This window comes from Durio zibethinus, chromosome 19, assembly GCF_047325235.1.
Source record: "Durio zibethinus cultivar Kanyao isolate XHJ-2024 chromosome 19, ASM4732523v1, whole genome shotgun sequence".
NCBI lineage: Eukaryota > Viridiplantae > Streptophyta > Magnoliopsida > Malvales > Malvaceae > Durio > Durio zibethinus.
This window is the reverse complement of record NC_143180.1, coordinates 19,531,176-19,556,358: the sequence shown is the minus strand read 5'-3', so window position 1 is coordinate 19,556,358 and position 25,183 is coordinate 19,531,176. Positions and strand designations below refer to the sequence as shown.

The 25,183-nt window shown below is 29.7% G+C and overlaps 1 protein-coding gene, 1 long non-coding RNA gene and 1 other non-coding gene across 4 annotated transcripts; 2 read left to right on the top strand and 1 right to left on the bottom strand.

Moving 5' to 3' along the window:
* Positions 1-2,326: 2,326 nt before the first annotated feature.
* LOC111309635 (uncharacterized) lies at positions 2,327-6,359 on the top strand. Of its 2 annotated transcripts, XM_089748788.1 has the most exons (3): positions 2,327-2,846; positions 3,558-5,222; positions 5,735-6,359. In XM_089748788.1, the coding sequence occupies exons 1-3, from the start codon at positions 2,582-2,584 to the stop codon at positions 6,136-6,138; spliced, it is 2,334 nt and encodes a 777-aa protein (XP_089604914.1). In that variant the 5' UTR covers positions 2,327-2,581; the 3' UTR covers positions 6,139-6,359. The 2 variants fall into 2 exon arrangements, with proteins under 2 accessions (XP_089604914.1, XP_022764366.2); XM_022908631.2 differs by having other exon boundaries at positions 2,333-5,222.
* A 12,211-nt stretch (positions 6,360-18,570) lies between these two features.
* LOC149513496 (small nucleolar RNA R71) lies at positions 18,571-18,677 on the top strand. The gene has a single exon (XR_016330549.1). It is a non-coding gene; the product is annotated as a small nucleolar RNA R71 (small nucleolar RNA).
* A 4,787-nt stretch (positions 18,678-23,464) lies between these two features.
* On the bottom strand, positions 23,465-24,424 carry LOC149513495 (uncharacterized). Its single transcript, XR_016330198.1, has 2 exons — positions 23,903-24,424; positions 23,465-23,778 (listed from the first exon to the last, which is right to left on the bottom strand). It is a non-coding gene; the product is annotated as an uncharacterized LOC149513495 (long non-coding RNA).
* Positions 24,425-25,183: the final 759 nt, after the last annotated feature.

Genomic DNA, 25,183 nt, shown 5'->3' with positions numbered 1-25,183 from the left:
CAATTGACGTTGGCGTCAATTTTAGATGTTCTATTTTTTCTTCTCTTTTCCTTCCTTTCGCTTTTTCTTTTTTTTTCCTTTATTAGGGTGGGAAAAGGAGAAAGGCAGTTAACTAGGTGGGCACGTAGGGTCTGAGTGGTACATATTTTGCTCTTATTCTAATTTTAAATCAGTGCTATGCACAAGATAAATAAATTAATTATAATTTTTATGACATTTATATAACAATATTTAAAAATTAAATGTATTTTATTAGGACTTAATTCTTCAATAAATAATTTAAATAAACAATTGGTCAATGAAAAATAAAAATAAAAACATATTTCATTTTTATTTTTTTGATAAATGAGAATTTGTATTGGCTAGTATATGTCATCGAATTTATTTGCCCAAGAAAGTAAATGAACTTTGAACATATATTTGGTTAAAAAAACTTTGAACATGTAGGTATCCTTAATAAAGATACATAAACTCCATTCAAACCTCCATAATTGATGCAGTTGTCATATACTTGCTAATAGAGATGCAGTTGCCATTAAAAATTGTCACCCGTAACTTTGCAATCCAAATAATTTTTTAGTGTGACGTGGTTTCCACCGTTCAATGGAGTTTTGAGTTCTAGTCCTCAATTGTCCCTTTATTTTATATTTTTTTTGTTTTCTCTTTCAAGTTAATCACTTTTTTTTTTTATTTCTTTTTTTTTTCTTTACTTAAAATTAGAAAATAATTTTGTAAATTTAATATAAAAATTTATTATACAATAAATTAATAAATAACTTTTAATTATTTATTAATGAAATCATTATTTGACATAAAATAATTTAATAATAATTTAATAAATTTATAAATATTAAATAATTTAAATTTTTTATTACATATAGCTTTAATCTGATGTCTTTAATGATTTTTTTTTTTTTCATTATCATCATTGGTTTTCTATTCAAATACATTCTACCACTAATTTTAATTTTTTATTATAATAATTTGTTTTATTTGTATCACTAATTTTAACGGCCAACCAAATAGATCCAAAGTGATTGTAAGACCACGTAAATCATGAATAACGTGAAAGACATATGAAGGGTTCCTCCAATTGAGATGTTTCTAATCTTTTTTTCTTTTCTTTTCATTCTTTTCTAATATATTTTAATTTTAAATAATTAAAAAATTTTATAAATATATAAATATGTTATCATTAATTATTATATTTTATTAAAAAATTCAAGTGAAGTAAAAACATATACTCAGTAGAAATAAAAAATTAAGTAAAATAAATTACCTTAAGTGTAACTAGATGTCCATTTTTATTACACTTGAATTAATTTTTAATTCTTTACATCTTTTTTTATGCATAATATTATACATATATATATATATTAATTTGCCTCACCAATTATAATTCCTGGATCCGTTATGCATGACAGTGAGTTTATTTCAGTTTCAAGCACTAATCCTCGTTAAAATTTTATTTTTCTTTCTTTATGGAAGGTAAATTAGCGGTGGTCATGTATTTTGGCAAAACAAATTTATTCGGATTCATGCATACTGCATATTTGGTTATAAAGTGCATTTAAAAGGGCATGCAAAGTAAGAAAAATAAAAATTGTCGAAATATTTTATTAAGCTGATTGATGCATTATTCCTTTTCTGAAATAAAATCTGAATTTATTTTTTAAAAAAAAGAAAAACAAAGAAATTTAACTATAAGCATAATTAGGTGTTAAAAGAGATTCAATGATTTGAATATTTTTTGGCGTCGATTTAGCATATAATTTGTTTGATATTGAAGCTCTATTTTGGTATTACTGATTATCTTACATTTTCACTATTCAAAAATATTGTATAACTAAATGTAATAATAAAAATAACAACATATTAAGTCTTATATTCTATAATATGAGATAATAATCTTCTTTCTTTAATCAAATAATCAAATGTAATAACCAAATAATCAAAAATAAAAATACTATTAATAATTTTCTTTCTTTCCAATCAAACGCCTTTATAAAAAATATGATTATGATGCAAATTTACTCAAAGTTGGAAAGTTTGCATTTCTTAAAGCAATTGATTCGTTTTTTAGCACCTTTTCTTTTCTTTTGAAAAAGTAGAAAGATCTGCGTCATTTTGTCTGCTTTTTCTTTCTTTTTGAAATGTTGGCTACTTTTTTATTATTGAACCAATGAATGTTAAGCATAAAGTTATGGCTAAAAAATTAAAAGAACCTAAAATGTGAAAACACTAATATTTCTCAGCATGATTTTGCGAAAGCGATATAAGCCTCTGTTTCTTTCTGAAACTGGGATCAAGCCCTTACTAAATTTCTTCTTCTAGGCTATGGTTGGATGAAGTACTTGAAGGGTGTTATGTATTTCAAGCAAGCTTTTCAAAAGTCAAAAAATAAATTCGTTTCCAGGGATAATAATATAAACGTAAAAGTCCCGGTCTTGAAGTTGCGTGTTTCCACATGATGTGGATGTTTCATAGTGACTGAAATACTCTAGTTTTTTGCATAAATACCTGACCATGCCAATGTAATTTACAACAACTAACAAACAATCCTTTTTGAACCATCCAAATTATGGCATCTTTCATAATACCATTCAAAGCCCTTTTCTTCCTTATAGTCATCCTGCATTGGTCTCCCTCTGTTCTTGCTTCTTCATCTTCCATTGCTGCAAATGAAACAGAAACTCTTCTAAAATGGAAAGCTAGCCTTGACAACAACACCCAAACTTTGCTCTCTTCTTTGTGGGTTGGAGACAAGCATTGCAATTGGGTCGAAATCACTTGCAACAAGGCTGGAACCATCACCAATCTAAGCCTTCCAGATTATGGGTTCAAAGGTACACTTCATAGTCTCAACTTCTTGTCCTTCCCCAACCTCATGGGTCTTCACCTTCCAAACAACTCACTGTATGGGTCTATTCCCTCACACATTGGAAATCTTTCCAAGCTCACCGAACTTGACTTGTCCAAGAATGATTTCTCCGGAAATATTCCATCTACCTTAGGAAGGTTATTAAGTTCACTTTCTATACTCTATCTCCATGAAAACGATCTCACTGGTCCAATACCTATTTCTATTCGAAGCTTGCACAATTTGTCCCGACTTGTCCTCGTTAACAATAGGCTCAATGGTTCCATACCTAAAGAAGTTGGAATGATGAGGTCACTTGTTTTGCTTGATCTTTCAATGAACTACCTATCTGGTCCTATCCCAGCATCTCTGGGAAACCTAAGTAACTTGGTATGGCTTTATCTGTATGATAATAACCTTTCTGGTTCTATCCCCAATGAAATAGGACAGCTTGGATCCCTTATCACAATGCAGTTGTTACGTAATAATCTCACTGGTGTCATCCCTAATTCCATAGGAAACTTAACCAAATTGTCTAGTCTTTACCTTTTTGAGAATAAGCTTTCCGGGTCAATACCTCAAGAGGTAGGGATGCTTGTATCTCTTACCAAACTTCATTTATTTGATAACAGTTTGTCTGGTTTCCTTCCTCCAACACTTAGCAATGTTACTCATTTGGTATCATTACATTTATCAGACAACCATCTCAGTGGTCCATTACCTGAGAATGTATGCCTCGGTGGACAACTCACAAAGCTTACGGCATTCAACAACAATTTGACGGGTCATATCCCACCAACTTTGAAAACTTGCAAAAGTTTATATAGAGTTAGGCTTGAAGGAAACAACTTTACAGGAAATATATCAGAAGCTTTTGCTGTGTATCCGAATTTGAATTATATTTCATTAAGCAACAACAGATTTTATGGTGAACTTTCTCCAAATTGGGGACAATGTCATAATCTAACAAGCCTACAAATCTCCGACAACAACATTTCTGGAAAGATCCCACTAGAGTTGCAACATGCAACTCAGTTACAGGAACTCGATCTCTCTTCAAATCATCTTGTTGGTGAGATTCCAAAGGAATTAGGAGCATTGACATTGATGTACAATCTTTTGCTAAGTGGTAACCAACTTTCAGGCAAAATTCCACCAGAGATTGGAGTTCTTTCAAATCTACAACATCTTAACTTGGCATCAAACAATTTGAGAGGACCGATTCCTAATCAACTTGGAGACTGCTCAAAGTTATTGGACCTGAATTTGAGCAAGAATAAACTTGGAGAAAGCATTCCATTTTCAGTAAGCTATATAAATGGTCTTCAAAATCTAGATTTAAGTTGGAATTTACTTATTGGGGAGATACCACAACAGCTTGCAAAATTACATTCCTTGGAAATATTGGACCTTTCTCACAATATGCTCAATGTTTCCATCCCAAATTCTTTTAATGATTTGAAAAGCTTGACAGTTGTGAATATATCTTACAATCAACTAGAAGGCCCTATTCCTAACATTAAGGCATTTCATGAGGCTTCATTTGATGCCTTAAGAAACAATAAAGGCCTATGTGGTAATGCCACTGGACTAATGCCTTGTGCTGTCGCTGCTGCCAGCAACGGTCATAGAAAAAGCACCAAAGTCATCATTTTCATTGTGATTCCATTCTTTGGTCTTCTTTTTCTCTTTATCATGATTGGAAGTATCCTTATTCTTTGCCAAAAGAACCGAACCAGAAAATCTGAGTCAATAGAGGCACAACTCGGAGAATTTTTCACATTGTGGGGATATAATGGAAGAATACTCTACGAGAACATTATTGAAGCCACCGAAGATTTTAGCTCCAACAATTGCATTGGTTCAGGAGGCTATGGAACTGTTTATAAAGCTGCGCTACCCATTGGTGAGGTGGTTGCTGTGAAGAAACTTCACCAATCTGAAGATAGCATGACTTCGAACAACTTGAAAGACTTTGAAAGCGAGATTCATGCTTTATCAGAAATAAGGCATCGTAACATTGTGAAGCTGTATGGCTTTTGTTCACATCCAAAGAACTCATTTTTGGTTTATGAGTTTGTAGAAAGGGGAAGTTTGAGAAAGGTGTTAAGCAACAAGGACGAGGCAATGGAGTTGGATTGGGAGAAGAGGCTAAAGGTTGTAAAAGGAGTGGCCAATGCCTTGTCTTATATGCATCATGACCATTCACCACCTATAATTCATCGAGACATTTCCAGCAACAATGTTCTTCTGGATTTGGACTATGAGGCTCATGTTTCAGATTTTGGCACAGCCAGGCTTTTAAAGACCGATTCTTCCAATTGGACTTCACTTGCTGGTACTTTTGGGTACATAGCTCCAGGTATTTGTTAATATTTCTTTTCTAAATATGCTTCAAACATGCCATCATTCAATTAAAAGTGTTAGTTTTGTGTGCAAATGCATTAAAACAAAGTACAAGTAGTATTAAGATTGTAACTTTTCAAATTTAAGTATTAAATAATTTTACTCTAATTCAAGTATCAAATGTATAATTAATATTTGAAGCTTAACACTTAATTTTTCAATATTTAAGATTGTAACTTTTCAAAGTTAAGTTTCAAAGAATTTTACTCTAATTCAAGTATCAAATGTGTAATTAATCTTTAAAGCTTAACACTTAATTTTTCAATATTCAATATATTAAACTAATGAACTAAATATAAAATCTTTTTAAACCTCTTAATTTCAATTTTCATGTAATCTTCTAAACATTTGCAATTTCTTTTCAACATTATTTTATAATCTTCTCAATATTCTTACATAATTGTGTATTTGATTAGATATATTAATTGCTTAATAGAGCACATTGATTAGAAATATTTCTTTAAACAGAGTTGGCTTATACAATGAAAGTAGACCAGAGATGTGATGTTTACAGTTTTGGGGTGCTAACAATGGAAATACTTATGGGGAGGTATCCTGGTGATTTAATTTCATGTTTGCCATCATCGTCATCGACATCGGCATCAACTTCGACATCGATACCAAATGACAACCAATTGATTTTACTTAAAGATGTGATAGATCAACACCTCTCACCACCAATAAGGCAAGTTGCAAAGGATGTTGTCTCTACTACAAAGCTAGCATTTGCATGCTTGAATGGCAGCCCCCAACTTCGACCAACCATGCGACAAGTTGCTCAAGCCCTTACCCGTCAATCGCTTCCATTGCTCAATCCTTTTTCAATCATAAAATTGGGAGAATTGTGGGATCTTGAAGTCTACAGTGGCTAATATTAAGGTGCTAATAATTTGAATAATAATTCTAAGCATGTGTATTTACTTTCAATCTATTTCTTTTTCTCTTCTTTGTATTGAAATGTTTAAGCACTCTAGTAAAAAAGCTTTTGTAGTGAATTGGCTATGATATAAAACAGATGTGTTTAAGCATGTGATATAGAACAGCTGTATTTAAGTACTCAATTTGTATGTTCAAAATTTTCTATTTATGGTAACTCAACACTCAATAAATCTGCATTTGTTGAAATTGATAATAATTTTATGTCATAAAATCAATTATAAATCATATTATTGTTATAATTTATAAAATTCAAGCCAATATTGTTATAAAATTATAAGTCATACAATTTATAATATATATTTTTGTATCTAGCTACAATTGTTGTTTTTGTTGATATCACACAACATAATAATTTACTTTATTATGAAAAAACTCTTTATTTAAGGTCGATTATTTTTAGATCCGATGCCTTCTAAATTTTTTTTATTGTATGCTTTTATTTTAAATGTTCAATTTAATTTATGTAACATAATTTTTTTAATTTATTAATTTAAATTAATTAATTTTAATTTTTATTTAATACTTTTAATAAAAAATACACAAATTTTGCTTACAAATTTTCATCTAAAACCTCATTTAAAATGAATTGGTGTCACTATTTAATGCATTTAAGCACTTATTGATCCAATTGCACTGTGCTTTGCTGTTTGGATCACAAAGGCACAATCCGATTATGCTTACGTGGCTTCAGTGGGAGACTTAAACTGCATTGATGGGAAAAGGGTGTGGTGAGCTTTTGACACTTTTGATATTTTTTCTCTTTTTTTTTATTAATAAGTTATGAAATAATTTTTTAATTTAATATAATGAAAGATTTTATTATATAATAAACTTATAAATAAATAAAGTTATTATTATATTATAAATTAAAAATTATTATTATATAAAAAATTAATAACTAAATATAAAATTTAGTATTATATTATATTATTATTTTAACTAAAAATAGATAACTACATTATTAATAAAAATTAAAGAAAAAAATATCATTTGAGATATTATTATTTTTATTAGTTTTTACTTATTTATCTAAAAATTATTATTTTACATAAAAATAATTTACTGATTTTTAAATTATTTATTAATTTTATAAATGTTAAATAATTTTAATTTTTTATTACATACAAATTTAATGGTGATTTATCCTCTAATTATAATTTACATCACTTCCATTGCTTGGTTTTATGGAAACACATATCTTGACAATTGATTTTAATCTCATTGATATAGTATCTAATCTAATTACTGTTTTTAATCTCACCAAAGTTAATCTTATCACCAATTCAAGTGAATCCTAAATCATTTCCATTACGCTAGAGATGTCAATCCTATTCAAATTTAATAAAAAATTAATTTTTTATTTGAATAAAAATAAAAAAATATTAAATTTTAGAGATGATGACAAAGATGTGTATGGCTTGTAGTAATCTTATAAACTCATTTATAGAATTAAAAATTTTGATTGATGTATTAAAAAAATTATCATGATTTTTTTTAATATTCCATTAATAATAAGTGCAAACGAAAGCTAAAATTGTCCTTTAAACTTAGAAGACTGATAATCATCGTCTACCAAAATTAATTTAAACGTAAAAGATCCATCGGTCTTGGAGTTATATTTTTCCATTTGATGTTGATGTTTCGTAGTGACTACAATACTCTTGTATTTTGCATAATTACCTGACCATGCTAGCCAATGTAATTTAGAAAAATTAACAAAAGATCCTTTTTGAATTGTCCAAATCCTGTCATCTTTCTTAATACCATTCAAAGTCATGTTCTTCCTCATACTTGTCCTGCTTCACTCTTCCTCTGTTTTTGCTTCTTCATCCTCCATTGCTGCACTTACAAGAGGTAAAGAAGCGGAAGCTCTTCTAAAATGGAAAGCTAGCCTTGACAACAACACCCAAACTTTGCTCTCTGCTTTGTGGGTTGGAGACAGCCATTGCAGTTGGGCTGGAATTACCTGCGACAAGGCTAAAAGCATCATTAATCTAAGCCTTCCAGATTATGGGTTGAAAGGTACACTTCATAGTTTTAACTTTCTTTTCTTCCCTAACCTGATGAGGCTTAACCTTCGTAACAACTCACTGTATCGGCCCATTACCTCACACATTGGGAACCTTTCCAAGCTCACCCTCCTTGACTTGTCATACAATAACTTTTCGAGGAATATTCCATCCGAAATTTGCTTATTGAAAGGTCTTGAGTTGATTTCCTTAGCAAGTAATGAGATCAGTGGTTCCATTCCATTAGAGATAGGGATGCTGAGTTTAGTTTCCGAGATCTATTTCTTTGATAACTATCTGCGTGGTTCTATCCCCGCTTCCATCGGAAACTTGACCAGTATCCATTCTCGACCTTCATCAAAATATGTTTTTTGGGTGGGTCGATCCCTAAAGAGATTGGAATGCTTAAATCTCTCACTAAATTTTTGTTGAATCAGAATAATTTATAGGACACTTGACCAACTTATCTCTTCTCTACCTCTACCAAAATATGTTTTCTGGATCGATACCTCAAGAGATAGGCATGCTTAAATCTCTCACTGACTTTGCGTTGAGTCAAAATAATTTCTTTGGTTCAATCCCTGCTTCCATAGGAAACTTGACCAGCTTATCCATTCTCTACCTTCATCAAAATATGTTCTGTGGTTCAATCTCTGCTTCAATTGGAAACATAATGAAGCTTGCAAGGTTACATCTTACTCATTTGCAATCATTACAATCAGGAGATAACCATCACAGTGGTCCATTATCTAAAAATTTATGCAGGGGTGGACAAGTCGCAAATCTTTCAGTTATCAACAACAATTTGACGGGTCGTATCCCACCAACTTTGAAAAATTGCAAAAGTTTATACAGATTTAGGCTTGAAGGAAACAACTTTACAGGAAATATATCAGAAACTTTTGCTGTGTATCCGAATTTGAATTATATTTCATTAAGCAACAACAGATTTTATGGTGAACTTTCTCCAAAATGGGGACAATGTCATAATCTAACAAGCCTACAAATCTCCAATAACAACATTTCTGGAAAGATCCCACAAGAGTTGCAACATGCAACTCAGTTACAGGAACTCGATCTCTCTTCAAATCATCTTGTTGGTGAGATTCCCAAGGAATTAGGAGCATTGACATTGATGTTCCGTTTTCTGCTAAGTGGTAACCAACTTTCAGGCAAAATTCCACCAGAGATTGGAGTTCTTTCAAATCTACAACATCTTAACTTGCATCAAACAATTTAAGTGGTTCGATTCCTTATAAACTTGGAAAGTGCTCAAAGTTATTGAATTTGAATTTGAGCAAAAATAAACTTGGAGAAAGCATTTCATTTTCAATAAGCTTCATATATGGTCTTCAGATCCTAGATTTGAGTCATAATTCGATTATTGGAGCGATACCACAACAGCTTGGGGAATTACATTTCTTGGAAATATTGGCTCTTTCTCACCATATGCTCAATGGTTCCATCCCAATTTCTTTCAATGATTTACAAAGCTTGACTGTTGTGAATAGCTCTTACAATCAATTAGAAGGCCCTATTCCCAACATTAAGGCATTCCATGAGGCTTCATTTGATGCCTTAAGAAAAAATAATGGCCTAGGCACAACTGGGAGATTTTTTCACATTGTGGGGATATAATGGAAGAATACTCTAAGAGAACATTATTGAAGCCACTGAAGATTTCAGCTCCAACAATTGCATTGGTTCAGGAGGCTATGGAACTGTTTATAAAGCTGCGCTACCCATTGGTGAGGTGGTTGCTATGAAGAAACTTCACCAATCTGAAGATAGCATGATTTCCAACAACTTGAAAGCCTTTGAAAGCGAGATTCATGCTTTATCAGAAATAAGGCATCATAACATTGTGAAGCTGTATGGCTTTTGTTCACATCCAAAGAACTCATTTTTGGTTTATGAGTTTGTAGAAAAGGGAAGTTTGAAAATGGTGTTAACCAACAAGGATTAGGCAATGGAGTTGGATTGAGAGAAGAGGCTAAATGTTGTAAAAGAAGTGGCCAATGCCTTGTCTTATATGCATCATGACCATTCACCACCTATAATTCATAGAGACATTTCCAGCAATACTGTTCTTTTGGATTTGGACTATGAGGCTCATGTCTCATAGTTTGGCACAGCCAACCTTTTAAAGCCTCACTTCTCCAAGTGGACCTCACTTGCTGACACTTTCGGGTACATAGCTGCAGGTATTTTTTGATATTTCTTTTTTTAAGATGCTTTAAACATGTCAACATTCAATTATAAGTGTTTGTTTTGTGTGCAAATTGATGCGTTAAAATAAAATTCAAGTAGTATTATGATTGTAACTTTTTAAGTTTTAAGTATCAAATTAAGAATTTTACCATATTTCAAGTGTCAAATGTGTAATTAATCTTTGAAGTTTAACACTTAAATTTTCAATATTCAATATATCAAACTGAAGAACTAAATGTAAAATTTTATTAGATACTTTGAATTTCAGTTTTCAATTAATATTTTAAACATTTGCAATTTTTTTTGACATTTTATAATCTTCTCAATATTCTTATATAATAGTGTATTGATAAGATATATTTCTTGCTTAATAGAGCACATTGATTAGATATATTTTTCTGAGCAAATTTGGCCTATACAATGAAATTAGATGAGACATGTGATGTTTACGGTTTTGGGGTGCCAACAATGGAAATGCTTATGGGAAAGCATCCTGGTGATTTGATTTTATGTTTGCCATCATCGTCATTGGCATCAACATTGACATCGACATTGGTAGACAACCAACATATTTTATTTAAAGATGTGATTAACCAACGTCTTTCACCATCGATAAGACGAGTTGTAAAGGATGTTGTCTCTACTACAAAGCTAGCATTTGCATGCTTGAATGGCAATCCCCAACTTCGGCCAACCATGCGAGAAGTTGCTTAAGCCCTTACCCATCAATCGCTTCCATTGCCCAATCCTTTCTTAACCATAAATTGGGAGAATTATGGGATCATGAAATCTACAATGGCTAATATTAAGGTGCTAACAATTTGAATAATAGTTTTAAGCTCTTGTATTTGCTTTCAATCTATTTCTTGTTCTTTTCTTTGTATTGAAAATGTTAAAGCACTCTAGTAATAAAGCTTTTGTGGTGAATTGACTGTAATATTCTACTGTGGTATCGATTTGCTATAGTGTTTCACTTTGGAATGCTACAGCAATTCTAATATCACTTTTTTATTTGTTTGAACAAACAAAGAATACAATTGGTGAGTAAACCAAATTACAATAAACACAACTTCAGGTAATAACATTTTGATATTACTATTTACTCATCCATTTATTCTTATACACAGTCATGCACATTATTTCTCACAATTTCATCTTTTTAATCTTTTTTCATTCCTTGTCTTTTAAATCATTCAAAGTTTAATTGTAATTATATTGAGTACACTTGAAACGGATTTGAGTGATGATTTTGAACTATATACCTTTAACTTGTACTATTTTTTAATAAAATGCCAAAAAAATGTTGTCCTTTCCTCAAATTTCTCAAATAAACTTTTATCTTTTTTTATCCAATTGAAAGCATAATTATTCTTATTTAATTAAATCTTATTTTACATGAAAATCACTAAAATTCGATATATTTACTGCATCAACGATAATAATTATTTTTGTTAAATCAATGCTTGATTGCAAACTATAAAAATTTAAGTTAAGCTGTCGTTTACATGATATGTAATGAATGGCTAATGTAGTTGGCCACATTAGCCTCCAAAGAATTTTTTATTTTCAAATATATGCTATGTAGATGTTGGCTTCGTAGAAGTAACTAAGACATATATGTTGATTTGGCAAGAAATAATATTTCTTTTGCAATTTTCATAAAAAAAATGCTTTTTGCAACAAAACTATACTTTAAAGATTTAATTAGATTAAAAAAAAACTTCTTTTAAGGACTTAATTAGATTTAATAGAAGGATGGAGGCTTATTTGAAAAATTCAAGGCTTAGCATCACAAAATATTTTTCATGTTTAATATTTAATTATAGCTGGGGTTTGACTGTAATTAAATTTAACGCAAATTTTCCAATAATAATATATAGCCAATAAAATACAAAACATAATTATTAACAAAAACACAAAACATTTTTTCCCAAACTAAAATTTTGAGTTAAATTTAGTCCAACATGTTTTCATATTTATCCTAACTACATTTTGACAATGATTGTGTGAGACTAAACTATTAAATCTCAATGAATTCCCATAATTACTTTATCTCTTTTTCTCCATTTGTTTTTCTTTTAATAATATGGTGAAGAGAATTCTTTTTTTGTTTATTTGAAGAAACGATCGACTTTGAACAAAATTAATTGCAAAAAAAATTGGTTAATTTCATCTATAATTTTTATTACAGCAATCACAACAAAAAATTATGTAAGAGTCCACTACATAAAAGTGTGGACTTTACATAATTTTTTTATGAACTCTACACAATGGTAAATTATAATTAATTAATTATACTACAATAATTGTAGATGATATGCTCTCAAAAAATTATACATATTATAGGATTACTATGGTAATTTTTAATATTACAAATTAATTTTAAAGTTGTTTTATATCGAATTTGATTGAAAATGAAAATTGGGCATACTCTCTCTTCGAGCTTGACCATTTACCAATTAATAGAAAAAAATTCAAGTTTGTTTTTTATTAGATAGATAAAATGATTTTTTTACATATTTTTGTTTTGATGTAATTTTCATGTATAAATGGAGATGTATAAATTATAAATATAGGACGACAAAAAAAATAGGCAAAGATAGAAAAGGAAAGACTCTTTTTTACGTTTTTTTTACTTAATCAATTCAATTTATATATCATAATAGATCCTAATCTATCCTATAGATTTGAATGGAGATATAAAAAAGAAATGTACCAATAAATTAAATACAAATTCTTCTTTTTTTCTGAATAGTGTATGGAATATAAATAAAAAAAAAAGGTCTATTTAATATTCGGATTACTATTTTAAGTAGTGGGCATTTTAAAAACTCATTATGTCTATTTAAATAATTAATCAATTTGTTAATTTTTATAAATATACTCTAATAAAGCAAGTGTTTTTTTTTTTATCCATTGGATTGGAGATAGGAGATGGGCATGGTATGGTTCAAACTCTACCTTACCAGTCTTCATAAACCTTCTTAATCATGAGACCAAAAAGCTAGAGACAAGTTTTGATCTTTTACTTTGATTTATAGAGTTTAAAAATTCTACTGCCAATGAATGAAATAATTTTTCTTTAATAATGATATAAGTTATTTCATTAGGTTCTTTTATTACTTAATTATGAATATACGATACCTGAAAATCTTGTAAACCTAAACGGGGAGTTTAAAACTTTCACTCATATATTAGATTTAAAAAAAAAATAATAATTTCCATGATTTTTTTTCCATAAAAGAACCTAATTTGCATCCAAATTTTGATTTAACAATAAATATGTATATCTCACTAAAAATTAAGCTCAAACCACCATTTTCTATATTAAAAATTCCAAAAAACAAAAAGACAAAATGCTAAAAAAAATGCTTAAATCATCATCGAACCAATACAATTAATTTCAACATTAAGAAGAATAAGAAAAAATAAAGTATTACTTCGTAGCCACAGGTGACATTTCATTAATAAATAAAATTAAAATGAGTTAAATCCTTAAAAATAAATTACTTTTTTATATATGCAAGGTCAATGGGTTAAATAAAAGCAAATCACTTAAATATATTAGATAAAGAATTTAATCAGAAATTAACATAAAAAACAGAGAGATTAGGGGTTTTTTTTTTTTTTTTTTTACATTTTAGTTTCACAGTATCGTTGGATAGTAACATTGTGGTTTGGAAACCTTTGGTTAAAAGCTTCTTTTCCATTTATATCAAACATTTTATGTTTGACAGAAACATATATGCACTTACTATTAGCTAAATGGTCATGTTCAAACGTTTTGTTTCCTTGTAATTATATATTAAAATTGTGTAATAGTCCTAAATAAAGGAATTATGTAAATTAACACTAATAATGAACCTACTATATTAAAATAATGAAATTTTAGTTTGAGCATGTGAAATGTTGAAATTTCCTTAAATTTTCATGCAAAATAAGGTTGAATTAAATAAAAAAAATATTTCATGATCGTAGGATGACTGAACCGACACAAGCATGAGAAACAACAAGACTTGGAATGATATTAAGAAAGAAGCCATGATTTGGATAGTTCAAAAGAATATTTCGTTAATTATATTGTCAGGTATTTATTCAGCTCCTTTCCAATTAATTTTCCACGAAGACTAATAAACTAACGTGGTCATGGCACTAATAAATTAGTAAATGTGGTTTTACATGTATATTTAATAAAAGAATAAATTAGTAAATGTGATTTTAGCATAAAGGAATAATCCCCTCGTCCATTATAATGGTGAAAACATATTTAATAAAAGAAACAAATAAAGCTAAATAGGCCTGTAACACATATAGCCTACCAACATGGCTTACGTTTATTCATTTCAGCCCAAATTCTAGTCCAACAAGGCATATAGCCTGTAACACAAAGTAATTAAATAATTAATAAGTTAATATACACTTTTAGATTAAGTGGTTCCGAACTTTAGCTTGAAGAATTGGCATAATTTCAATAAATATATGTTTACATAGTAAATAGGTACGTTGGTATATCATTGAATATTGGTTTAATTATGAATATTCATATGTGTACAGTCTACACAGATATTATAACCTAATACCTACCTATAAATGATAATATAATTTTTTTAAAACAAATAAAAATATGTTTAGCATATTAAAATAAAATAGATATTTCATTATTCAATGAATAAAAGTAATTAAAAGTTTAAACAATAATATTCTTATTATTAGATTTATAAACAGGTAACAGTAATGATGATTGATTGATGAGAATTGATTTTTTTAAAAAATAATTTTATGAACTTTTTAATTTTTTTACCAGTTTAAATATATTACTGTATTTTTTATTGTAATTTTAATTGAATGACTGAATGGGAATTCTCTATATTAATAAACAACCATTTCTATTAACCTAAGTTCCCTATGTATTGTATATGTATATATGTATGTATTCCTTTGCTTTGGTTTAAAATTAGCAATTCAAACTTTTAGCAATATAAATGTATATTTAATTCCTACTTATTTCTCAGAGACATTGACATTATAATATTTCTCTATTAATTAAATTTATTGCAATTACTTAAATGTATAGAAACAATGCTCTGCATACGAAAATGAAATAAATATTTTATTTAAGAAACAAAAATAATTAACTAATTGCCGTATATATATAGCAAATTCCTAAACCCTAGTAGAGTTATACTCCTAATTAGAGTTCAATTAGCAATGTAAATACGAAAAGAGGAAGGTGGTGCAAAAACAAATTAATTAGGTTTTAATCTTCTATATATGTAAATAAGTCTATTTTTTTTTTATTCCAAAATCCAAAACTTCCATCAAAACCATTATAAGCAACTTATTATTATTATTTTTTTAAATTTAGCAACAACTATTCTCAAAATAAGAACAACAAAAACCTAGAAATCTATTTTCAAAATATTGCCATGGCTTCCAATTACGACTCAAGATTACTCATGTAATAGATAGTCACTTAAAATATCTCTATTGTTGCATACCATACGGTCTTTTTAAATTAGAGTTAGAGGTTTGCTATGTTTTAATTCTTGATTTCGAAACAACCGTAAAAATATTCCATTAATCGGTCATATATACTCGTCACATGACTTTATTTAAAAAGTATGGTTCAAACAGTCTACTTTCCTTGTTTGCCAACATGTTGTATCTCCAGAACTCCTTCAGTCTATCATTATTCCAGACATCTTGTCTTTTGCATGGGAGGTTGATAGAGACCTTATTAATCTTGGACGTAAAATGAAAAAGTTGGTCCTAGAATTAGTAATAGTTCATGGTGAGTTTGATCATGTGATTGATGAGTATTGACGACAATGAATTTCAAGCCTACTAATAAGTTATCTATTCAAGCTTTGAAAACAGTGAAATTTGGTGATACGATGAAGATGGTCTTTTACTCATGAAGAAAAGGAGAAGACTTGAGGATTTGAGTTCCAAGAAACAATGTACTATTTGTTTGGAGGAGTTCTTGGTTGGAGATGAATAAATTGTCTCGATGCCTTGCAGACATGTTTTCCTTGATAATTGCATCATTAAGGGGACTTTCAGAAATTTGGCAAACTTCTTTACCGTGTTTAAAATGAAGAGATAATACAATAAGCAATGTTACTTGGATATAATTGTATAAAATCTTATGACAATTGATGGATGAATGCATTTTACACAAATTTCTTATAATGTTGTTAATTATCTCTACATTAATTAATCACACATTTGAATGGATATCTTTTAAAATATTGAATTTAATTGTACAGACAATTTTTGGAAAAGATTTATAGATGGTAGTGGTGGCAATTTTGTATGCCATTATACTTCATATTGAATTATTACGGTAAAAGAAATTTTTTATGGTTGTCGGTTCAGATTATTTGGATAAAGGCTCAGATTATTTGAGTTTAAGACGATTGGATTTGAATTATTTTGAGTTTAAATTATTGTATTTTAAAATCAAATAAATTTATTTTTAAATAATAATTTTGAATCAACCTTTCGAATTATTTGAATTCGAATCATTTCAAATTCATATTAATTTAAGTTTAAATAATTTCGAGTTTGAGTTGAGTTTGATCAAATTAGATTGGATCAGGTCATATATCTACATAGATTTAATGTTATATTATTATTATTATTATTATTATTATTATTGTTGTTGTTGTTGTTGTTGTTGTTGTTGTTGTTGTTGTTGTTGTTGTTGTTGTTGTTGTTGTTATTGTTGTTGTTGTTTTAAGATGAAAGTACTAATATTCTTTAGAAAATTATTAGAATTTTATTTATTAAATGCTATCCAAACTATATTAAATAAATATAAATAGAAGTTTGATTGAGAAACAAAAAAATGATCTTAGAAGCAGAAGTACTAAAACATGAGAAATAAAATGGATTCTATAAACCATTAACTAAAGCATATACATTCTTTAGGCTACATTGAAACGTTGCCTATACATTCTTGCATTCATCCTTGACTTTGTTTGAACTTTCTCTTCTTGACTTGCTTCTTCTTGGACTATTTCCTCTTGAACTATTTCTTGCACCGCCTCTTTAGGCTTAGGTTGAAGTGTTTTTTAATAGTTCTCTCCCTATTTGCAGTAGTATTTGCCCTTTTCAGCTGACCCTTTAATATATTATTTAGGATCTTCTTTATATTCCATCATAGCATTTTTCTTTTCAGTGTCTTCCTCATATGATTCAATGTTTTCAGGGCCTTCAGTGTTATAGGGTCATTCGTCTAGAATTTTTTTTCCAAATCTTAAGAGTTCATCTTCTAATATATCTTTCTTTTCTACAAAATCTACTTTAGGTTGTTTCATAAAACTAGGGACATTTACCACTATAGGTTCATCCATAAAATCATTTTCTTTATCATAATCCTCCATCCCAACATCTCTTAATGAATAGATAGAATTGCAACCTTCCTTGTCTTGTCTTTCGGGGTTGGATTCAATATTGCTAGGAAATGTATCTATAGGGCGGTTGACTATAGCTTGGCTAGTTTACCTATTTGATTTTTAAGGTTTTTTATGGATGCAGCTTGGCCTTGGATATTGGCATTATTGGCTTGCATCAATTAGGTCAACATATTGTTAAAACTATATTTTTTTTTCTTGGGGTGGGTTATAGGTTGATGGACTAGGCCGGAAGTTATTGTTTTGGTTATTTTTGGTTGGTTCTAAGAAAAATTAGGGTAGTCTCACCATCCAAAGTTGTAGGTATTGCTATAAAGATTGTAATTAGGTTTGACTATTGGATGTATCAGATAAGTTCTATCTTGAATTGGCATTTTTTATTGGAATGTGATCCTTCATAGATATCACAAGAAAAAAATGGGTTTTGGATTGCATTTACATGGTTGTTTTAGGGTTAGGCTCCTAAGGCTTCTATCTTTTCTTAGTTAGAGCAACTAATTGGCAATTGATGAAGATGATTACATATATCTCAAGTAAACCAACAGATTTCTTACTTACCCTTTTTTCCATGCCCCATTAGTAGTTTTTAGCATCCATCTCTTCAATTAATTCATTGGCTTCTTTAAGAGTCGTGCTCATAATTGCCCCTCTAGTAGCTGAGTCTAAAGTTGTTCTCATAGGTGAAGTGAGACCATTATAGAAAATTTGGATCTAAAGCAATTGGGGTAGTCAATGATGTGGGCACTTCTTTAGCAACTTTTTGAATTTTTCCTATGCATCACATAGTGTTTCATCATTTGCTTGTAGAAATGTGTTGATCTCATTCCTTAACTTAGCTATTTTAGCTAGTGAAAAAACTTTGCCAGAAACTTTTGTACCAAATCATCCCATTTTGTGATAAAGGCAGGTGGTTGTGATGTCAACCAACTTTTCACCTTGTCCTTGAGAGAAAAAGAAAAAAGTCTTAGTCTAATAGCATCATCAAAAACACCATTCTAGTGAAAAATATCACATAATTTAAGAAAATTAGACAAATAAAGGTTAGGATCATATTTTGGTAGTCCTCAAAACTAGACAAAAGTTTAGACCATTTGTATAATTGAAGGCTTGATTTCAAAGTTATGTTTAAAATGGTTGGCCTTCTAATGGATGGTTAAAAACCATTAGAATGAGGAATTGTGTAATTCTTTAAAGTTTTTTGAGCTTTATTGTTTGCATTTGCCAATGGCATTGGTGTAAGTCATGTGGATTGTTCTTTTATTCTTTTTTTGAATGTCCTTTCAATTTCTTTATCAACTAGAGCTAAGTCAATATTTTTAGATTTGCGCATACAAACAAGAAAAGACCAAAGAAAAAATAAAAGTAGATAAAAGAAAAAGAATTTAGATAATAAAATTTAAGAAATTCTTATTGATATTAAGAACACATCAATAATCCCCGACAATGGTGCCAAAAACTTGATTGTTGCATTTTGTATAGCCTGCAAGTGCAAAGATCAAGTAATAAAATGAAAGTATTCTAGTATCATCTCCAATGGGATTATAAATTATAAATGTTGGCTTGCTTTTCAAGTACCCATGGTGAGATTTTAAGATCCTTTATCGAAATAGATGAAAACTTGGGTTTGGTTGCAAAGAAGAGAAAAATTGAAAGTAATGTAAGCTTAGATCTTGACTTCACCAATTGTTACTTGAGAAGTAAAAGTGTATGGCTAAAAATTAGATCTAAAGAATAATAAGGAGAAACTTGAAAGCAAAGAAAAATGGAGATTGTTCAATACTTATAATGAACTTCAAACAATGCTTACATAAAAACAAACTTGTAGAATATTAAAAAGAGTTGTAAAGAATAAAATAAGAATTCTTGAATCAAACTTGTAAAATGAAAAAAATTGCTTGCTAAAAATAAGAAAGTAAAGAACAAGATTTGAAACTAAAAGTAATGAAAAAGAGATCTTAGAAAAATACTTCTTGAATTAAAAGAAAAATAATATAAAGAACAAAGCTTTTGTTATTGGCAAATCTATCAACTAAGCCAATAACTAAACTAAATAAAACTAAAGAAAAGAACTAAAAGAAAGAAGAGAAAAGAAGCGAGTGATAAGGGATAATGAAATGAAGTGAATGGCCTCCCTATTTATACTTAAGGATTCAGCCATAAAAGGGATAGGATTATAAGAGTTGTATTTAAATTCAAATGCTACATGATAGAGCTTAATCTTGGCCTCCAAAGCATTATGGCCAAATAGGACTCTTCATGGTGAAATGGTCTTGGCCAAATGGTCTCTTAGGATGTAATCTTGGCATTTGATCTTTGTAGCTTCCATCTTGATTCATTCTTCTAGATACGTTCAGCTAGCTCTTGAATTATAAGACAATGCATTTGAATTTTATCCAAACTCTTTCAATTCAAATGGCAAGAGTCCTCCTTTTATCGTGATTCTTCAAAAAGCAAGCAAAAGAGCCCTTATTCATTTAAATTCCTTCATGGCTTAGTAAAAGAGTCATTCTTGGATAAACCTTCTTTGGCTGAGTAGATAGAGTCTACGTGAGCTTGAAATTGGATGCAATTCTTCTTAGAATAAGGGTGGCTGAATATGATGAAGCATGAGAAAGTCTTAATGCTTGCCACTTTCTCCAAATAAGCATTATCTCTTCTAATATTTTGAAGTAGCCACATGATCTCTTTTTACCATATGATAAATCCTAGAGCAAGTGAAAGTCTTCAAATAATCTTGCTTTAGCTGAATGCAATGAGGGAATTAGGCCAATAGGATTTGACTATAGACTTACAAGGTAGGGTCAAATATGTTCTTGCTTGCATGCATGCATGGTTTGCATGAAAATGATGTCCATAAGCTTGAAACCCTAAAATCATGAAAATAAGCATTAAGGCACCAAAATCAACCAAAATTTTAAATTTTGCATCTATTGTTATATATAAAATCACTATGTTTTTAAGTGCTATCACTGTACTTGGTTGGAAGTTGGAATCCAAGAAGGGGGGACTGGCCTTATGGGATTTTAGTGTTTGTTAGGGAATTAGGTTGTGTTAGTGGCTTTGGTGGTTGCAAAATGAAAGTTGGAGTACTTCATTAAGAAGGGTTAAAGATCATGGGTGTGGAGCTGAAGGAGTATCAATGGTGAAAGGAGTTCGACTAAAGGTACTTTGGTGGGCTTGTGGTGGTTTTTTTGGTCAATGGTAGGTCATGAAAGGGCTAGTTTTGGTGTTTATGGTAGGTTGTTGAATGGGTGGTAAGAAGGTGGCGAATAGGAATCATGGCTTTCTTTTCCAAATTCTATGTTTTTTTTTTTTTTTTGCTGTGACCTCTTTAGTGTGTAACCTCTTCTAGTCGAGTACCTCCTATAGTCTTTATTTGTGGGTTGGGGTCACAAGGTCCCTTATTCAATAGCTCATCAAAGCTAGTGGCCGCTAGTTAAAGGGTGTAGACACCCCATTTTGTCTATGGATTTATCAAAATTAAAATGGGTTTTGATTGTCAATTTGGCCTTAATGCAAAATTTTGGACCTAATGATTAAAAGCCCAAACAAACATTTTAGGTTTTGATTTAATTTTAATCTTAATTTTTTTGTATACTTTTGTTTTAGTCAAAGGAAAAGTAAAAAAAATGTCAAAAGTAGAAAAAAAGTGGGAATTGCAATATCTTATTCGGAGAATCAAAGATTTGATTTTATGGTTTAATGGTTAAAGATCTCAATTTTGAGAATCCAAGATTCGATTTTGTGGTTTAATGGTTAAGTCAATTATGGAAATACTTTGATCTCACTCTTCATGAAAAAGAAAAAATAATAGAAGATCCGGTGAATATTAAAATTGGTCTAAATTGAAATGGGATTGATTCCTATAAATGAGGTAATCGGCAAAATAAAAGGGGGAGATTAAGCAACAAAAAGCAATTGAAGAAGCAAAAAGGAAATTTTCAAAAAATGAGTGGATATTCAACTCCAATTTTCCCAATCAACAGCATTCATTCAATCATAAGAAAAGCAGTACAAACCAAAGAAGGCATTTGAGGTAGAAGCATAAAAGCCAATAAGAAATAGAGCCAGAGAAGCATTCAACAGACATAATCCCAAAAACCAAACCAACCCATAATCAAAGCAAACAAAGCATCCAAAAAACACTACCCAATACAAAAACCAAAAAAAAAAAAAAAACTGAATAGAAAACAAAGGCAAAAAATGAAGGCAACATGCAATTGGGTATCTATACATAAAACATTAGCAATTATGTAGCACAAAGGAAAGTTCCAAAGGGTTCTTGGATAAGGTTTTAGGTAGAAAATAGGAAAAAGAAAATGAGGTTTTGACACCAGGATTTCAAATAGATTGTGGATTTTTTTGTCTAGGCAAGGTGATAAGAAAAGAAGAATAATGATGAACGATGGTGGTAGTAAGCAATATCTCACTAGTTTCCATGTTGGTCTACTGATGTTTTAGTGTTTAGGTTTCTTGAGAAAATGTGAACAGAGGATTACAAGGACTTTAAAAATAGTTTTGTGTTGGACTTTGATCGCTGGTGAACAGTGGAGCAGGTGGCTGTCTTCAATCGGGCTTTAGGTGCAGGTGTTGGTCTTTATAACTGGTTGTTTAGTTTTGAGAAAGGATAAAGAATTAGAAAGTCTAGAGAAAGTAAAAAAGAAAATGAAAAGGAAAAGTTGGAAGTTTGTCATTTATGAAGCAGTGAAACGGTGCCGTTTCTCAACACGGAAAAGTCTGACCTGCAACCTAACTAAGACCCATGTATGGCCTTGCTTCCTACTCCTAACCTGGTTCACAATGTTTTGAATTTTATTTCCTATACTTTTTCCTTTTAATTCAATTTTTTTTAGAATTCAAAAATTTTTTTACTTTGTTTGATTATTATGTAAATTGCATGATTTATATTTTTGTATGAATAATTATATATTTGCATGATATTTTGTGTGAACTTAATTTGTGTGCATGATTTATTGCATAATATTCTATTTGCCTGATACATTTATGAATTTGTTTTCTTTTCCTCTTTTTTTTTTTTTCTTAAAATAGGTGTTTTCAAAATAATTTTCATAAAATCTTACCAACATATTTGAAGATAATCTTTGATAAAATTTTTTATCAAAATAGTGAAAGATATTTGCGAAAAAAATTATTTTTATAAAAATTAGATTTTGAGTCTTTGATGATGGAATTGTTAAGAGTGTTGTAAACAGCAATCTTTATGAAAATTCTTAAGTGAGAAAATCTTTTCTAAATTTTACCAACATATTGAAGAATTTATATAAGAATTTTCAATACCAATATTCTAGATCTTGTTATCACATGTAGACACCTCATTTTGTTCGCGGCTTTCGTCGATGGGAAGCTCAATATAAGCTCAATTGTAAAATTTTATTTATTTTAAATTATATTTTGTGTATATCATATTTATTTATTTATGTTATTTATTTTTAATATTTTGTGGTTTAGTTTTAGTTTAATTTCATCATTATCTGGTTAATATTTTTTTTTTAAGATCGGACTTAATGGGAGGAAGTGAGTGACAGTGATAGGGTTGGAGTGGGATTCATTTTAGGGAAGATAAATTTTGGTTTTCTTTGATAACGTAAACGGAATCACAATTGTTTTAAAATTCTTTTAAGTTTAGTCATATAAACCAATAGAAGAATCAATGGAAGAGGACACGGGCAAGTGATCAAAGAAGAAACACAAAGAGGAAAATAGAAACACACGGTACTTTAAGCCAGAAACACGAGAAATAACAAAGGAAAATTCATCACCAAGTAGTGGCCACCCTTGCCTCTTACATCAAAACAATCCACCTTTGCCAACGTTACTCTCCACTACTGTAGCCCTACCTTTACCATCATTGCGGAAGCTGCCATCATTGCCAATCCTACAACTGAGACTTCTTACACTGTCTGATCACCTTAGACTGAACCATTTCACACAAGACAACAAAGTAAACAGCAAACAATCAAACCTAAACCCAAGTCAATGACAAGCAGATACTTAAGCATAATGAATCCAAAAAATTTTCGATGGCAGGAATGACCCACGAATAGCAGCAGTGATTGGTGGCTTGCAACGGCGTAGTAGTGCAGTGATTGGTGCATAGCAGCAAAATTTGCTGGTTTAAGGATCTAAGCAACTACCTTTTGCTTTGATTATTGGGTTCATAATTCATTTTGCAGAAAGAACAAAGGGATTAAAGACTACTGAAGGAAGATTTGCAGGCCATAGACGATGGTCTCCGACTGCTGGTAGCAACTGGCGACAACGAGCAACGGTGTAGTTTCTAGGTTTTTGCCCACTTATAGAGAGAAAGAAAGGATTGGCAGTAAAAAAGGATAAAGGAGAAGAGGGATTGGTTGACCCATTTAAAGCTCAGACCCGGTTTGAGCTTCAATTGAACCAGCCCACACAGTGATCCATTTAGGCCTAAAATTCCTTTTTAAATAGGCTTAGACTCACTTTAATTATGATCTTAGCCCATTATTTTGTTTTTAGTCTTAGCACTCATTTGATTTATTTATATTCATTAAGGATATGTTGGTTAATAATTAAAAGATAATTTGAGTAAAAATATTTTCAGTTATGCTATTATTTCAAAACAAAATAAAACAAAATTAAAAAAATATTTTTGAGAGAAAGTTGAAAGTATCAATTTTTCGTGAAAATAAAAATTTTTAAAAAAACATTTTTGAGGAAAAGTTGAAAGTATCAATTTTCCTTGAGGATAAAAAATAAAAATTTTAAAAAGATATATATTTTTGAGGAAAATTAGAAAATATCAATTTTTTTAAAAATAAAATTTCCAAAAAAAAGCATTTTGAGGAAATGTTGAAAATACCAATTTTCCTTAAAAATAAAATTCTAAAAAAAAAACAAATTTTAAGGAAAAGTTGAAAGTATCAAGTTTTTTTAAAAAAAATATGAAAAATAAAACCTTAAAATGCTTTAAAGAAAAGTTGAAAGTATCAATTTTTCTTGTATAAAAACATGAGTTTTTTTTTTTATAAAACACAAAAGAGATCTATATCGAAAGTAAAATCATCATTCTTTTCTCTTTTTGTTTCTTTTATTAGAAAACTTTTAATGTTAAATCATCCAACGATGGAGCCTCTACAAGTGAAATAGTAGTTTTCTTGCATACTCTTAAGGTGAGGAAATTTTCTTAATTTTTTGCCAAAAATATTAGGATCAATTAAGAATGATTCCAAGTAATTAATTACTTGGTAAATTTTTTAGGCTTAATGGATAACATGAAATCAAGCTAGTACCATATTCTGATGGGTGTTGTGAGGGTGCTATAACCTTCCTCATACATAACCGTACTC

Excerpts from the sequence above, each read along its gene's own strand:
- LOC111309635 (XM_022908631.2), top strand. The coding sequence starts at position 2,582 with ATGGCATCTTTCATAATACCATTCAAAGCCCTTTTCTTCCTTATAGTC. Across the intron at positions 5,223-5,734 it reads TTTTGGGTACATAGCTCCAG|AGTTGGCTTATACAATGAAA; the intron begins GTATTTGTTAAT and ends TTCTTTAAACAG.